General features: G+C 42.2%; 2 protein-coding genes across 2 annotated transcripts; one reads left to right on the top strand and one right to left on the bottom strand.

Moving 5' to 3' along the window:
* The first annotated feature begins 412 nt into the window (after positions 1 to 412).
* On the top strand, positions 413 to 10,545 carry NELFCD (negative elongation factor complex member C/D). Its single transcript, XM_034066617.1, has 15 exons — positions 413 to 554; positions 1,042 to 1,157; positions 1,342 to 1,451; positions 2,469 to 2,578; positions 2,900 to 3,007; positions 3,532 to 3,684; positions 4,510 to 4,640; positions 5,653 to 5,818; positions 6,477 to 6,611; positions 7,147 to 7,286; positions 8,005 to 8,119; positions 8,434 to 8,529; positions 8,731 to 8,871; positions 9,168 to 9,297; positions 9,682 to 10,545. The coding sequence occupies exons 1-15, from the start codon at positions 489 to 491 to the stop codon at positions 9,714 to 9,716; spliced, it is 1,752 nt and encodes a 583-aa protein (XP_033922508.1). The 5' UTR covers positions 413 to 488; the 3' UTR covers positions 9,717 to 10,545.
* Positions 10,546 to 11,544: 999 nt separating this feature from the next.
* On the bottom strand, positions 11,545 to 16,594 carry CTSZ (cathepsin Z). Its single transcript, XM_034066618.1, has 6 exons — positions 16,412 to 16,594; positions 15,819 to 15,982; positions 14,066 to 14,245; positions 13,295 to 13,445; positions 12,888 to 13,050; positions 11,545 to 12,456 (listed from the first exon to the last, which is right to left on the bottom strand). Exons 1-6 carry the CDS (start codon positions 16,549 to 16,551, stop codon positions 12,343 to 12,345), a joined length of 912 nt encoding a protein of 303 aa, XP_033922509.1. The 5' UTR covers positions 16,552 to 16,594; the 3' UTR covers positions 11,545 to 12,342.
* Between the last annotated feature and the right edge of the window lie 638 nt (positions 16,595 to 17,232).

The following is a 17,232-nucleotide window of genomic DNA, read 5'->3' as shown; positions in this document are numbered from 1 at the left end:
ATGCTCCATCCCTGGCAGTGTTAAAGGCCAGGTTGGATGAAGCCTTGGGCGATATGGTTTAGTGTGAGGTGTCCCTGCCCATGGCAGGGGGGTTGGAACTGGATGATCTTAAGGTCCTTTCCAACCCTAACTCTTCTATGATTCTATGTTTACCTGTTGCCCTTCGCAGCGGGTTTCAGCCGCCATTCATCAGCCAACGGCGTCACCGCCTGCAGCGCTGAGGTGTGAAGTAACGGCCGCGCCGCCGGCTCCTGTCAGCCCTGCGGGGCCGGGGCAGGGTCTGCGGCACCACAACCCCCGCAGCCCCGCCCCGAGCGCTGCCGCTGGGAGCACCCCACCCTATTCCTCGGCCCCGCCCGGCCCGGGAGAGCGGCGGCTCCTCCCTCCCGGCGCCCGCCATTCCGCGACGCTCCTCCCTGCGGGGCGGTCGCGGCCTGGTTCCGGCAGTCGCTGCGGCTCCCTCGGCCCGGGGCGGGGCGGGAGGAGCTATGGAGGACCCTGATTACTTCGAAGGCAGCGCGGCGGAGTGGGGGAACGAGGCCGATGGAGGCACGGTGAGCGCTTGCGGGCGGCTTTGCGGCGGCGCGGCGTGGGTTTGCCTGCGCTGCGGGAGTCGGCAGCTCGGTGTCGGGCCTGGAGCGGCCTGTGAGTGGGAGCTCTCCCCTCCGGGGCAGCTCTGGAGAGCGGAGACTGCTGGGGGCGTCGAGTGGGTTCCGGAGGAGCCCCCGGGCCTTCTCGCCCTGCGGGTGCGGGGGAGCCGCGTGTGGGGATCAGACCTGAGGCGATAAGCGCCGAGTGTACAGGCAGGTGGGGAAGTCTCCTCTGTGTTGGGGGCCGGGGCTTGAGGCCGTTATAAAGGAGGAAAACTACTGGTTGGTTTTGTGCCTTCTCTGTTAAAAAGTCGTGGTTTTGTGTGGAGGAGGTCGCTTCCTAGGGTGAACTGAGGTGTGTGAGTTTCTGTGGGCAAAAGTATTCTGAATATGGGATTATAGGGGGAAACACGACAAGAGAGGTGCCTGACTTGCCTGTGCTTGCAAACAGCAAGACGATGAGGATGGGGAGGGGGAAGATGATGCCGAAGTCCAGCAAGAATGCCTGAAGAAATTTTCAACCCCTGACTATATAATGGAGCCGTCTATATTTAACACGTTAAAGAGGTGAGTGTAACCTTATATGTGTTAAAATGCATGTTATGTGTGTTACAGGTGTGGTGTGGTCACTTTGTATGGAAGTTTGTGTGAAAGCTCATTAATGATGCTATTGCTTTTCCTTTATTTAATGTTCAATTGGATTTAATTTGTAATATGACACTCAACTAGTTCTTTTGTATGCTTTCATCAGGTATTTCCAAGCAGGAGGTTCTCCAGAGAATGTTATCCAGCTCCTCTCTGAAAACTACACTGCAGTGGCACAGACTGTAAATTTGCTGGCAGAGTGGCTCATTCAGACAGGTAGGATTGATAAGTGATTGATACACTATAACTTGGGTCTTTATTCTGTCAGAAATATTTGCATTGGTGGCAAATTTGATCATACTCGAGAAGTGGATTATTGTGAAGTTGATATCCTGTATGTGTGTATGACTAAATTCTTTATATGTTTATTCTGCACAGAGAATAAATAATCTGTTGATGGACACTTTGAAATGCTCACAAACTGTACGATAAAGGATAATACAGTTGAAGCAGATGCATAAACTGTATTTTGTTTTTATAGTCAAGGGTACAGTTATGTAGGTGGTCATATCAATATTTAATTGTTTCTAAGAGTACAATATAAATAACTGAACAACTACCCTATTGCTAGCTACTATAGCTTTCAGTAGATGAATGGGTAGATGGAAAGCTGTCATACAGATGCCTGTATTTTCTTAAGAATTCTGTATTACCAGTCTGCTTTTGAATTTTTCAGCAGTCTCTTGAAAGTTTAGCGTTATCTTGAGTTATGTTTGTCCCTTAGTTAGTATAAACTTTCATTTACAAATTAGCAGAATTCTTATGCCCTGATCTTGGAATTGTAGAAGTACTTACTGCAACTTTGTGTACTCTTTTATTGTATACTATCAAAGGTACTGGTAGCAAACATACTAAAAGGGTGGACTTTAGTCTGTATAAGGTGGGTTGTGCACCATCCTTGTAATCCCTTTTGTGTTTAAGATACGTGCATTTTGGTGTCGTGCCTAGTAACAGTCTTGTGAAATGACTGACATAGCTGTTTGCATGACTGATGAAGAGAGCAAGAGGAAAGGACTAGTGTGACCTGCCTGTGATCTTAAACAGTCTGCATTTAGAAAAAAGATCAAGGACCTGAATCTGTCTGTATCAGTGTGGCTTGACGGTAGAACTGACAGCTCTCCTTTTTGTGTTGATAAATTTCTGAGTAGTTTCTGTTCTCATTGAAATATTAAGGTGTTTCTGCCATGTTTGATTGGATTGCATCTGTTAAGGTTTTTTCTTCCTTCTATACAGGTGTTGAACCACTGCAAGTTCAGGAGACTGTAGAAAACCATTTAAAGAGCTTACTTATTAAGCATTTTGACCCTCGGAAAGCAGATTCCATCTTTACAGAGGAAGGAGAGGTGTGCATGGAATCCCTGTTGCTATCTCTACATGAGTGAATCCTACACATTTGCCTTCATCTGATGGAGTAGTGGATGGTGGTGGAAGGGAAATCATATCTTCAAAGCTGTTTGACTAAGAAACAACTGGTTTCAAAAAACCAGCTGTGTCTCACTGGAGTTTTTAGAGGCCTAGAGAATGTGGAAACTTCAAAGGCATCCTCCTTTGTAATAAAGTTCTGTCCAACAACTTGCAGGACTCCTGAAAGGTAAAAGGTTTGCTTTTAATTACCTTGACATCTAAAAATTCTTACATTTCTGTTTATTGCTCTAATCTTTCAGACTCCAGCCTGGCTTGAGCAAATGATAGCGCATACTACATGGAGAGATCTCTTCTACAAGTTGGCAGAAGCCCATCCTGACTGTTTAATGCTTAATTTTACTGTGAAGGTACTATACTCAAGTCTGATAAATGAGAATATCCATAAGTGGCTGATTGTTCTGGCATCAAATATCGTATCTGATCCTACCTGTATGTTTTATGTGTTCCTGCTAATACTACTTATTCAAACGTCAGAACAGTGCAAGTACACATTGATAGGAGGAACTGTGTTACAGGTTGCAAGTAGTAAGTGTAGTCTCCTAGTTTGTTGTTTTTTCCCTGTGATCTGCACCTGAGAATTTTGAAATGCTGGTGCAGTATGACATTTCAGTCAGCTTGGTATGTTCCTGTGACAGGGAAAGAATGTTTTATCTTGCTGTGCTCTGAAATATATTTTTGTGTCATTGTAATTTGCATTTTTTGCTACATCTTTATTGATTTCCTTTTCTGTAGTGTGACAGACAAACATGAATTCCACTAAGTGTGTGCAGAGGCAAATCTTACAATTCTGTGTGTTCTTCTAGACTTGTTAGGATATCTGATATATAAATGCAAATAATACAGGTTTTATGCAATGTTTTTGGTTTTATAGCTTATATCTGATGCTGGATATCAAGGGGAAATAACCAGTGTTTCAACAGCATGTCAGCAACTAGAAGTATTTTCCAGAGTCCTGCGTACGTCTCTGGCAACAATCTTAGATGGAGGAGAAGAAAACCTAGAAAAAAACCTCCCTGAGTTTGCTGTAAGTGTTTTGGGACTTGGGGTGATGGGGTGGGGTTGGGGTTTTGGTTTCTTTTTTTCCCCCTTTTATATGGGAAGAAGATGGTGTTTTCTGGTGAGGATATACAGATCATTGTGGGATTGTAGAGAATCTTAACATCAAGGCTTCAGAAATCTTATAAAGGGAAGTTATATCGGAGTTTAAAAATAACCCAAAGAAATTATGCTTTTTGATCATTCTGTGACCCAAGAATTACTTGGGTAGCTTATGTGACATTTCTCATATTTATTAAATGGTTTGTAAAAGGTGGAGTTAGAGCTGTTGTCTTCTACATTTAACACAAGATCTAACAATCAGTCTAGTCAATCCTCTGGCAAACAAAAATAAATCTTTTATGATCCCCATCACTGTGAAAGTTGCCATGTGAATCAATCCATCTTATGTCCTATGTAGTAAAATTGCATAATGACTTTTGGGTGCCTTTGTAGTTCTCTTTTTAAATACTGCAGAGAAAGTACTGAGTGTAACTAGGAGAGAAGTTCTTTTCAGTCTTGGTATTTAAGAAGCAAGTTCTTAATTTAGCCATTTCTTCTTGCATGGCATCAGTGCATAGTGATACTGTGCTGTTCTGTACATTTTTCTTGGCTGTTGGGTTTTAGGGTTTGTTGGTTAGTTTTTTGTGTAGGTGGGTTTTGCTGCTTTTTTTTTTTTGCTGTGTTTTTTTCTTTTATTTTCTTCAGATTAGTAGTTTTAATTAAAATCCTTGCCATTATGGCAGTGTAATTCCAGCAGCATACTTGCGTGTTCCCTGTTGTGTGATAAGATTTTTGATGTGTGCTTTAACAGAAGATGGTGTGCCATGGAGAACACACTTATCTTTTTGCTCAATCTATGATGTCCATATTGGCTCAAGAAGAGCAAGGAGGGTCAGCTGTCAGGAGGATTGCTCAGGAGGTTCAGCGGTATGCTCATGAGAAGTAAGTGGGAGTTACATATATATAAGTGAAATGTAAGTCACCAGGATTTGTAAATTGTTGTGTTTTGCTCATTCTTGATTACCTTTTGGTGTAGTTTAAGCCCAGCCAGTAACTCAGAACTACACAGCTGCTCACTCACCCTTCTACCTTTTCCCCCCCAACTCTTGTAAGGATGGGGAGGAGAATCAAAAGAATACAAATCCCATTGGTTGACATAAGAACAGTCCAGTAACTAAGGTATAATACAAAACCACTGCTACTACCACCAATAGTGGTAAGAGAAACAACAAGGGGAGAGAATACAAAACTAAAAAGGGAAGGGGAAAATAACCCAAAACAAAATAAGCACAAGTAATGCACAATACAATTGCTCACCACCCACTGACTGATACCCAGCCCAACCCCAGCAGTGATCTCGGCCTTCCAGGTAACTCCCCTCAGTTTATATACTGGGCATGATGTGCTGTGGTATGGAACACCCCTTTGGCAATTTGGGTCAGGTGTGCTGCCTCTGCTCTGTTTTGGCTTCTTGTGCCCCTGGCAGAGCATATGAGAGACTGAAAAGTCCTTGATCAGGGTAAGCATTACTTAGCAAGAGGCAAAATAATTGGTGTGTTATCAGCATTGCTGTGAGACTATAGCTGAAATGCAGCACTGTACCAGCTACTGAGAAGGAGAAATTAAACTCTTACAAAGCAGCTGAACCCAGGCCACCTTTTACTAGCAAAAGGAGAATTCTTAGCTGCAGCATAACAGCTCCTGTACCAAGCTTTAATTTGTGAAACAACAGAACAGTTCAATGTCCTGTACTGGAAGACCTGAAATCATAAGAGCAAAGAATTGAAGATTCTGTCTATTAAAAAATATGTATCTTTATTCTGTGATTACCCAGGATAAGGGGTTCTGCCTTAAGTCATTATATTCCATAAGATGTGCCCTGTTGACTCGGTGAGGCTAGAACGAAAATGTCTGAATTACAAATATAAGTTGCTGTGTATGTTTGCTCTTCTAGAGGCCATGATGCCAGTCAGATCACTTTAGCATTGGGTACTGCAGCCTCCTATCCTCGAGCATGTCAGGCTCTTGGTGCTATGTTGTCCAAAGGAGCTCTGAATCCGGCAGACATCACTGTCCTGTTCAAAATGTTTACAAGCATGGACCCACCTCCAGTGGAACTGGTTGGTAGCTATCTTCATACAACCTCTGAACTATTAGTACAGCAGCAGTCAGAAAGATGGGGTTTGTTTGTGCTAAGTGTTGTAGCAACACAAAATAAAAGTTAGTACTCATGTTCATCGCTCTATAACTTTGCCTAAATGTGAAACTACTGCTTGTATTCTATTTTGCTTTAGCTTCTTGATAGTTTGGGTTTTGGTTTGATTTTTTTTTTTTTAGTCATTCCAATTTGTCTTTTTTCATAGATTAATTAAAGAGCTTTTCAATTAGGAGATAAAGATGGCAAGGAATAAATTAGCTACTACTACTAAGAAAATAATGAAAAAACCCACCCAGGTTGCAATTTGTTATAAGCAGACTTAAATGGACATTTCATATTCTCATTGGCTCCCTCTGATGTGGGTTCTGGTAGTAAACTTTAGCAGTATAGTTTGTAACTGTTTTTTTTATTCTATCCCTACCCTGCTTTATAACTTTATTCCCCACTTCCCCCCTCCTTTCTGTCAAAAGTTTGGGTCTCTTCATAAAACTCTGTGACCTACTCTCAAGGGGGAATGTGTTATGTCTCTTTCTGTGCAAGGTATACCAGATGCAAAAACCGTATTTTTAGTCACCTCTTGTAATTCTCAGGCTCTAATAAACCATTAATTTCCTTCACAGATTCGAGTACCTGCCTTTCTGGATCTCTTTATGCAGTCATTGTTTAAGCCAGGTGCCAAGATCAACCAGGATCACAAACATAAATATATTCACATACTGGCATATGCAGCTAGTGTAGTAGAGATGTGGAAGAAGGTAATATTCAGTTCTGTGAATAATACTATTTCTACTTGCAGTGGCCTGACTGTGCTGAAGATCATGTATGGTTGTGAAGTTGCTCAATTAAAGATAATGTGTTATGCTTGATTCACTTATTTTAATAGGAAATGCTTCTGGCTTCAACTGGAATGACTATAAAATATAGATCCTGACGATCAAATAGTACTATAAAAGTCTGAGTGCACTGAGTATTTGTATTTTTTTCCCTCACCTCCCCCCAAAGTTTATCAGTCAGTAGCAGTTTTGTATTACTGGACTGTATGTGCATTTTCAGAGGAAGTGGAATTCAATTCTATGAAGTGGATAAGGTAATCCATAGAGAATTAAATAAAGCAACCGTTCTTGTGCTTCAGCTCACTGGTAATTATTTCTTCTGAAACTTGGATCTAAGTTTTGAATCTAAATTTTGAGAAACATGATGTAATCTCAGGCTAATCATAGTTCCTTACCTTAAATAACTAGTTATCTGCGATCTGCACAACTTTTGCATTCAAACTTTGCAATTTTTCAGAATAAGAGAGTCAGTATAAACAAGGATGAACTCAAGTCAACTTCAAAAGCCATTGAAACTGTTCACAATCTGTGTTGCAATGAGAACAAAGGAGCGTCAGAGTTGGTTGCAGAACTGAGCACTCTCTATCAGTGCATCAGGTGAGCAGAAATACTGGTCCCAAGCTTTAGTTGTTGAAAGGAAAGTATTCTAAGGTGAGGTTAGGGTACTGTTGAAGGGAAATGCCTTTGTGGGCTACTCTGAGAACATCCTCATTGCAGACTATGTGAAGATGTGGTCTGAAAGCAGCTTTCAAAATTGTGCATCCGGCTGTTATGAGTCTCATGAGGACACAAGTTCTGGCTTTCACTGACAACTTGTCATCCTTGAGTCACAGAACACGCTTTTCTCTGCCACTGAAAAAAGATGATGGATTACTTTGTCTTCCCAGTAAAGCTTTCCTAGCAATAGATGCCTTTAGGGTGTTCTTTTTCTCCTTTTAAAAGTATGAAATAGCTAGTGAATAAACTGGAACAAGCTAGGAGTGTACATAAATTTTGTTGCCTATGTTTTGCATTTTGTGCTTAGCGAGGAGTGTCTGTAGCAAGAATTTTCCTCCAAGCTATGTAATTCCCCCCTCCCCCCCACTTTCTTTGTGGAAAAACTACTTGATGTGCTAGCAACTTTTCAGGCAAAACATTTTGAGTTTTGTGAGTTCTCCTGTAAGTTAAACTGTTATTCTAGCAACCATTAGAGTATACTGAAAGATGATTCTATAATTTTTAATTTACAGGGAGTTTTGGTTTGGTTTGGGGTCTTTCTGTAGTTCGGTTGTTTTGTTTTATGCTCCTGTGCTAAAGTGACCTCTTTTCTTTGCAGGTTCCCAGTCGTGGCAATGGGCGTATTAAAGTGGGTGGATTGGACAGTGTCAGAACCACGATACTTCCAGCTGCAGACTGATCACACTCCAGTTCATCTGGCATTATTGGATGAGGTAAAAGTGTATATAAAACCTTGTTGGAGAGTAAGAACAGTTTTGACTTTTGTAACTGGGAAGTATGTCCAGTTCACTGCATAACATTTGCAGTAAGTCATTAAACATAGAGATTAATCTCTGTTCAGAGTCAATTACTTGGTTTTGTCAGCTAAGCATTATTTATGACAGAAAAACGTGGGCATCAAAGAAATAAATGACAGAGTACTTTTCTAAAAGGGTTTATATCTGCACTGAACATCAGTGTAAGAAGACTGCTGCATAGGTTTTAAATTTGAAGTTCTGAGGATTTAACTCTCCTGTCTTGTTTGCAGATCAGTACGTGCCATCAGCTACTTCATCCCCAAGTTCTACAACTTCTTGTCAAGCTCTTTGAAACAGAGCATTCGCAGCTTGATGTAATGGAGCAGGTGATTATCATGTTAGTTGTGCTTATTCAAGATAATAGCTTTTGCTGTCACAGCAGTTAGTTTTAAGAGTGTAATTTAGGAATATGGTCATGGTTTAAAACAAAAAAAGCAGATAGGGAATCAGTAAGAATGAGCAATAAGAAATGCATGCTTCTGAGAGAAAGTTCTAATCTGTTGGTTCTTCCCTCCCCATACCATCAGCTGGAATTGAAGAAGACTCTCTTGGATAGAATGGTGCACTTACTCAGCCGAGGATATGTCCTACCTGTTGTCAGCTATATCCGCAAATGCCTGGAGAAGCTAGATACAGATATCTCTCTCATCAGATACTTTGTTACAGAGGTCAGTAGCAAAAATGCATTTACTAACATACATAAATAAATTTTAGTATCAACAAGATACGAGATTAGATTCTGAGTGATGTATGTAGTATCAGTATTCACTGGGATGTGACTGAGGCCTGCTGACTTCTGAAAGATAGAGTACCACTAAAATATGTAATTAATTACTTGTATGGGGAACAAGAAGTTTTATGTGCAGCTACTTGTATGCTTCCAAGGCTAGTATTGTGAATTAAATATTGCACTTACTCTACCCCTCTAATTGTACGAATAATCCATTTTTGTCTGCTGCTTCAGGTACTTGATGTGATTGCTCCTCCATATACCTCAGACTTTGTACAGCTTTTTCTTCCAATCTTGGAGAATGAAAGTATTGCAGGCACTATTAAAACAGAAGGTGAACATGACCCTGTGACTGAATTTATAGGTAAGTAATATTTATTCCTTCCATGCTTGCTTCCTTTTGTGTTTGTTATAACTTGCAAATAATGTTTAGGAGGAGGATTACTGAAAATAGGAATGGTTGCCAGATATTTCCACAGATAACTTCCCTTTTTGGGAATTGTGTTTAGCAATTTTCCTTTAATCAAGAATCTCTGGGTAGTAGTGAGGAACTTTGAGGCAAATACTGCTTTTTGAGAACTAGAATTGTACTAAGGGAAGTAGTCTGACATATGATAACATTCCAATCCTAAAACAAAAACATCTGTCCAGGCCCTAAAATCCTAATTATTTACATAATTAAGAAGTCTGTATGCAAACAAATAAACTACTGTACTGAATGCTTTTTTTTTTCTTTTTCTCTTTTAAGCTCATTGCAAATCTAACTTTATTATGATAAACTAAGCAGTGGAAAACATGAAGAACGCAGAGCGCACTGCTTTACCATACTCTCCACCAGAAAGGCTTTGTAACTGGGCAGCAAAGCAGCAAAAAAAAACCCTCAAAACAAACAAAAAACCCCCACAAACCAACAAACACAAACCGAGGGAGAAAGGACTGAAGGGCATTTGACTGATTGACTTGCATGGTGACCTTGAGGTTTGTATTAGAGGTCTGTTAATGTACTCTGGAAAATGGAATAATACTGAAGGTTCTTCTGTTATTACACAAATCAGTAGAAATCTGAATATTCTGAAGGGAATGGCAGGAGAAAAACATTTATTTCAAATAATGTTATTTTGGTTGCTTGGATAATTTGTCACGGATTCTTTGTGTAATATACAAAACCTGAAGAATGGGAAAATGCTTTACAGATAGTTCCCTGAAGAATGGATCTTGAATGTTCTAGGCTTTGATGTTGTAAGTTGTATAGAAGGAAGTAGTGTGATTAGCTCTTTCTCACCTTTGCATTATTTAGAGTTCAAAAAAAGTCCTACATATTTCCTGCTATGGGTTTGTAACAGTCCAGGTTAGTTTTGTATTAACAGATGAACCATATATGTGAGTACATTATCTTTCAGAATCTATTTTTTGTTAAATAGATGCTTCGATGTTACTGGTAAGTTTCATTACCATTCTGCTGTCCAGCAATGTGAAGGTGTGCAGAAATGTCATAACTGCTTCTTGTGGCTTGTTTTTTGTACTTATCTCTATCCTGGTAGATGCCAGACAGTGCAGGGATACACCCAAGATTATAATTTACCTTTAAATAAAGGGTTTTTTCTTTTCCAGAGCTGTCTTTCAAAGTTTTATTAAGGCCACTTTTTCTGTTCCTTGGGCTGGATTTTCTTTCTACAGGTAAATACTGTTTGCTTGTTTGAAAGTGAGGGGTGTAGACAAGCCCATTGTGCTTTTTTTCCAAGCACATCTGTTTTCTGAAGAACCTGCTTTGTAAAAAGACATGGAGACTTTAAGTCCAGCTGCACATAAATGTAAGGAGGAAATCACCTTGTTCTGCATTGTGATTCGTGCACAGGAACACTTAAGCTACTATGATACTTCTTGAGGCAGCAGCCAGTTTTATAGATTAACTTACTTTTCCTTTCTTACAAAAAAGGAGTGCATCTTCCAGTTTTCCAACAAGAAACATCAGCCTACTGGAATATGGCCTAAAGCATCTGATCTAAAACATGCTTATTGTCACAATACTAAAAGCTGTGCTGTTTGAAAACTAATTGATCAGAATAGCACAATCACCTCAATTCCATCCTAGATACTAGTAATTGTACTCTTTTCTGGATCTTCATGACTCTACCAAACTTATTTTCTCATTAGCAGCAGACTTCTTTGGTTTATCTGTGGAAGAAAGATAAGTTGCAGAAACTACCACCTGGGAGTCAGCAGACAGATAGTTTTGGCGAAGACATTTTTTCCCCCCTCCTCTGCACCATTACAAAGCTTTAACTTAACAGGTTTGAGTGAAACATAATTCACAGGTTGTTTTCATTTATGGTAGGCTTTGAAGATTGACATGTAGAAGTGGTATTCTACATCTGAATGTATTTTTTTCTGTCTTGTTGAAATTGGATGCTTCCCTGAAACCAGTATCTTACATTCCACTACATTTATGCACACTGGAGATTAAGCTGAATTGTTTGAACCATTATAGTTGCTGTGTAGACTGTGCTGTCACCCAACCCTTTCACAAGAAAAAGTCCAGTAAAAGCTACCACATGAGCCTACTTCTTAGGTACAACCAATTCTATGCATTAGTAAGGTCTTACAATACAGCTATAGTCACGTAAGAAAAAGTAGATTTATTAAATGCAATTAATGCCACATAGTAACATTAGATATTACACAGATTTGCCACTTGGTAACTGGCTGAGTGTTAAAGAAGAGAATTGGAAACCTCCAAATTAAGAGAGTTCTGGGCTGCGGCAATTTAAACTTTGCCTCTTTAGGAGAAAAAGGGCACAGCCAATCATATATTAAAGCAAAGAATTTGAGCAAGGACACAAGTAAGTAATTGGTTTTTGATCAAAGTAATTCCTGATAGATCATTCTGGTTGCATAAAAGTAACTGCATTACATGAGACTTCCAACACCACTGTTTCACCAGGAGACCAAGGAAACAACAGGATTTAGGTTTTTAACATGGCATGGCCAGACTTAGCCTTATGAGCAGCATCAGTTGTGAGATATTTGCTCAATACAGTCAGAGAATTTAATATAAGCTCTAGACCCAAATATTGAGTATACTTTTTCCTTCCCAGTATGCCTACATAATTTGTAATTAAAAAACCAGATATTTACAGTTTCTGCACTGAAGTCAGTATGATTTCAATACTGTGCCTCAACACAGACCACTTTCTCAAGGGTAAAATGTTTGTAAGTTGGAAATACCTGAAGGCAGCTCTGTATGTATTTTACTTTGAAGGCATTTTGTGTTGATCTGGTCTAATTTTGCAGAACTGCCTGATGGTCTTGAATTGTGAAGGAATTTTAGACTACTGTCCTTTAAATAGAAAAAGGTTGTGCTGGGAAGCTTCCAAAGTAGTTTATAAACAGAACGATGTATGCTATATAATCAAGGAAGTACAGCATCTCCATAAGCACAGTCCTCTTCAATAGCAAGGTTGTATTCTGCTCCTCTTCCACCTTTATATGCACTTGTCACAATTCTCAGCCACCCTCTTTCACCCTGTAAAGAATTAATTCACATTGTTAATTAGACACTGTCTGTGCCGTTTTCCAACTATGAATGATTTGTAAGTGAATCTAGGAATTAAGATGAAGTATAACACTAGGTTCACAGGGACAATCTGCTTAGGTGAATTTGCACCCTCCCCTCCTCTCCATCTATTCCAGGACTTAATATCTGCCTACCACTAACAGTAACTTAGAGTTGCCCATAACAGGAGTTGCATGCCCGTGAAAGAAGGTAGCATTTGGGATTGAGTTGACATAACTCACGTAGCTTTTCTGAGTAGCCTTCAGATTAGTTACACTTCATATTAGTTCAAAGAAACTTCTACTTTTCCTATCCACAAGCTAACTTTGCAGCTTCCTGTTTGCAACCCCACCTTTCCCCTAAAGTAATTTGTAAGCCTGTTTGTTCCCGTGTTTCCTTACCCAGGGTTCACCCCAGGAGTTACGAACAATCCAGTATTCTGTTCCATTTTCTACACCCCAACCAGCCACAGATACAATGTGATTCACCACAGCTGAGGGGTTGTACTCTGTATAAAGTCCTCCACTGTAAGCATCCAGCTTCTCAGTAGCCATTATGCCACAGCTGTAATGAAACAGAGGAAGCAATTTCTTATACAAGGTGATCAGGACAGGGGCCTGGCTAAAACCAGCTGGTTTTCTTACATTTTCACTTTAGGGTTTAATTTATCTACAAACAAGCTGAAGCCCTGCATGTTAATGCACAGCTGTTAACATAAGTCAGACTGAAGAAATACTCTTCAGTCACTGGATTTTAATCACAGTATTACTAGTAGATAAATATTTTTACCATTCAAGATGTATTTTACCTGATTGGTCCATTAGTATAGATTTCTGCCTTCATCTTTTCTCTTCCATTGACAGACCCGTAGTCAGCAACTTTCCAGAGAGTATAGTTCTTTATGACATGGCACTCTCCAAAAGTGACACAAGTGCCACACTGATTAAACTTCTTACACTCTACAAAACAAAAGTAAGATCATCACTGCAAGAGAATGCTTTTCTTCAAATGAATTAATTATAACACTAAGCTTTTTCTTTTTGAACTTACTTGAGGCAGATACTAGTAAGAGTAATTTTTAAATACATACTCTGGTGAAAAGATTTTCTTTTTGGAAACCACATGTCAAGTCTCTACAATTACTAGTTACAATTGCTTTACTTCTTAGGCCTAAGTGCTTTGGGGAGGAAATGTTTCAGATGGGTGTCTCTCTAGATACAGAAACTATTCCAGTCACACATGATCAGACAGGTTACATTTTTTCCTTTGTTTAGCTTGAGGTGACACTTGTAAGCATTTCGATACATTACAGATTGTGTATCACTGATTTGAGAGATTAAGTTAAAACAATTTAGCTGCGCTAACTTGTCAGGGCATGATTTAATGCTATGCTGTCTGGCTAAGGAGACACACAGAGAGGCCTGTAAGGAAAACCTGTTCTGTCAGTCAAACAGCAAGTACTACACCAAAAGGCAGGAACCAGTATGCTGAAAACCCAAGAAAATGATGGGTTTTTTTTGATGTTAAGCTCTGCTAAGCCTGGAATGAAGCCTTACAGCAGAGCAAATAGGCATCATACTTTGATCCTTAGCTTGGTAGTTGTTGCAAGTCTCATCTGGAATGCCATGGTCATGGGCATACTTCCAAACACCTGAGTGGTCTCCACCTTCACAGGATCCTGCATCAGCACAGTCAATCACATTCTGAACAGAGAGATAGGCAGAAGGCCATGCTCCTTTTCTCTTTATGTTGATTCGGTCTGTAAGGATAAGAAATCATATTTTGTTAGCAAAATAGGTGAGTGGCTACACATTGGCACTAGTGTTAAAACTGTCCCCTTCACTGAACTGTAACTTTTTGCAGGCAGTAGTACTTGTGGTTAGAAAAGCCTTTACTGTCAACAGTGAGGCACACAGCATGACCCAGCTCTCACCAGCAGGCTGAGCTGTTACTGAGTGTTTCCATGGGAAATATTTTCCATTAAAACTTGGGAGAAAACACACAGATGAGCTAGATCTGTTTAAAGCCCTGAAGTGCCCTAGACCTCTTTAAATTCAAGTCACAGCTTCTGAAACCTTCCAGATCCATTTCCTGGCTTTGACAAGCACGTTGTCTCACTAGCCTTTTGTACATGAACTCATGTAGGCAGACCTGAGCCCATGCAGCCCAGGTTTCTGGATCTGAGAGACAGGTCTTTAAAAACTTAAGGCAAGGAGAACTTTCATAAGTATATCTTCACTATTACATCAATCCTGCCATTCCAGACAAGCAGTGCCACTTGGCTGTCATGTTTTATCAGAAACAGCTAGCTTACTAGCAGATACCACTAGCTTACTTGCCAGAGAAACTTCACCATGAGTATTTATAAACCGCTTCTCACAATGCATTAACAGTCTTAACTGATGGCACTGTTGTACTTTTAGTCCTATTAGTACTAACAACATTCAGCCCTATTTGACAGGACTGGGAGGTGTTATGGCAGCCTAGTCTTCCAGCAACAAGACTAGGAATGAATGATTTAACTGTTCACAGCAGTTAAGAAAAAAATTATCCTGGTTTGTTTTTTTTCTTCTCAATCAACCTTTTATACTTAGAAAAATGCACATATTGGCATGCCTACCTCTACAATTAAGTTATATAATTAAAGTGCTGTATTTTATCTGTCCTAGTACTTCCAAGATTTCATATGTGTCTATTCTTGTAGTGCTTAAGAACTGATTCTTCATGATTCCTGTTGTTTGCTTGCACCTATGTTGTCTTTCCAGTTCTGCACAATTCCTTCTATTTCTCCTTCACAACCTGCCCTGTGCAGACAGTATTTCTGCAGCACAACTGTTGCATGCAAATCCTTACGTGTTCTCTCTAGAGAAAACATTTAAACTAAACAAACCCCTACTTCCCTTTCCCCAAGAAAAGGCTGATAGAATCTGCTGAAACAGATGTTCCTGCACACTGTGGGAGTCAGTTCATTTGACTGATGGTGCTCATGAAGCAAACGTCCTGTGGGCCCTTCCCCGAAGAGACAGCTTCATTTGTTTCCTCTTATCCAGGCACAGCTGGAGTAGCCCATTGCCGCTCTGGGTATAGGAACCAAAAAAGGGAAGGAGATGTGATATACGCTTTTGGTTCCACTGCTCCCATCACTGGGTGACGGACAGAAAATCCACTTCTTGCTCCTCGCCCTGAACAGCAGCATGACAGGAGCTATAGGCGCATTCCTTGTGCAGAGTTTTAACCTATTTTCTCTATCCAAACCAAGCCTCCTGACCTGCTTGGGAACTCCTGCTGTTGCAGTGTATCCACAGGTTTCAGCTGTGGTCTTTGCTGCCTACCTGCCAGAGCGCTGGTGCTGCCGTGTGCCCAGCAGGACCCGCAGTACTGCGGGATGTGCTGGTTCCGAGTAGTGCTGGCATAGTTGACGCCGTTGACGTTCCTCCAGTCCCAGCTCTTGGGGAGCGCGGAGATGTCCAGGTACTCGTGCGGCCGGGGGTAGGTCCTGGGGTGGGGAGAGGAGCTGGAGCGCGGGATTCCCGTGACCGGGATTCCAATGGGCACACGTGGGGGAGTTTCGTAACAGGGCCGCCGGTGGCCGGCACTGTCACGTGACAACGGGCAGCGTGACCGGTCCCGTGACCATCGCTGCTCCCCGCCGACCCCCCCTTCCCCTGGGACCCCCCTCCCGGAGCCCCGCGGTCAACGGCAGCCCGTGGAACCCTCCCGAGCCCCCTCGGGCCACGGCGACCGGACAGAGCCCACCCCCTCAACCCCGAGCCCCTCCCGGGCGGCGCCGGCCTTGCAAAGCCGCCGAGCAGACGGGCGCTGCGGCCGCTCAGCGCCTTCCCCAACTCCAAACCGCGGCGCCGCTCGGAAGGAGCCGGGGGTGTCCGCAACCCCTGCGGGACGGGGCTGCGGGGCCGAACCTCACCTCAGCCCAGGCGCCCTGCGCGCGGCCGGCTTGTAGCAGTGCTGCCCTTCCCTGAAGTAGAGGCCGGCGTGGGCAAGAGGGCAGAGGCAGCCCCAGAGCAGCAGGAGGAGGGACATGGGGCACCAGCAGGTCCCAGCCATACTGGATCTGGTAGCACTTTTCCTCACGGCCCGGCCCGGAGCCGGGATTTAAGGGCGAGGGGAGGTCCCGGTGGGCGGGGCTTCGGGCGGGGCTGGGCGAGGAGCGCTGCGCTCACCTGCACGCGGGTCCGTACCTCGAGGTTGCCGTCGGTTCGACCGGGTTGGAAAAGAGCTTTAAGCTCATCCAGTCCAATCGTCCCCAGCACTGCCACGGCCACCACTGCCCCGTGGCACTGAGGGCCTCGTCTCCTTGGTGTGTGAGCACTTGTAGGGACGGTGACTGCAGCCCTGCCTTGGGCAGCCTGTTCCAGTGTCAACTTAAGTCTGGGGGAAGCTGTGGATTGGCAAGTCCTTCCCAATGGTATCTAACTAGTTTCTTAGGGGACAGGGAGTGAACACAGGCCTGAGATCACTGTGTTCGCTCAGAAAAACAATTTCAATCCCCCCCGCCCCCCCCCCAAGAAAAAAGGAAGGGTGGGGGGAGCTATTAAATCATTGTGCTGCTGTGAGCACAGAGGTTGTGACAAGCAGCCCTGTTTATGGGAGCAGCTGCAGACCCAGTGTGCCTGCTTATGGGTTTCTTTCTTTACCTTTACCTTTGGCCTCACACGTCAGCATTGTATGAGGCTTCACCCAGTGTCTGTGAGTGCAGGGAGCAGGAGGGCTGCTTTCTTGTTTGGG

Source organism: Melopsittacus undulatus, chromosome 10 (genome assembly GCF_012275295.1).
Source record: "Melopsittacus undulatus isolate bMelUnd1 chromosome 10, bMelUnd1.mat.Z, whole genome shotgun sequence".
NCBI lineage: Eukaryota > Metazoa > Chordata > Aves > Psittaciformes > Psittaculidae > Melopsittacus > Melopsittacus undulatus.
This window is presented reverse-complemented; position numbering and strand designations above follow the sequence as displayed.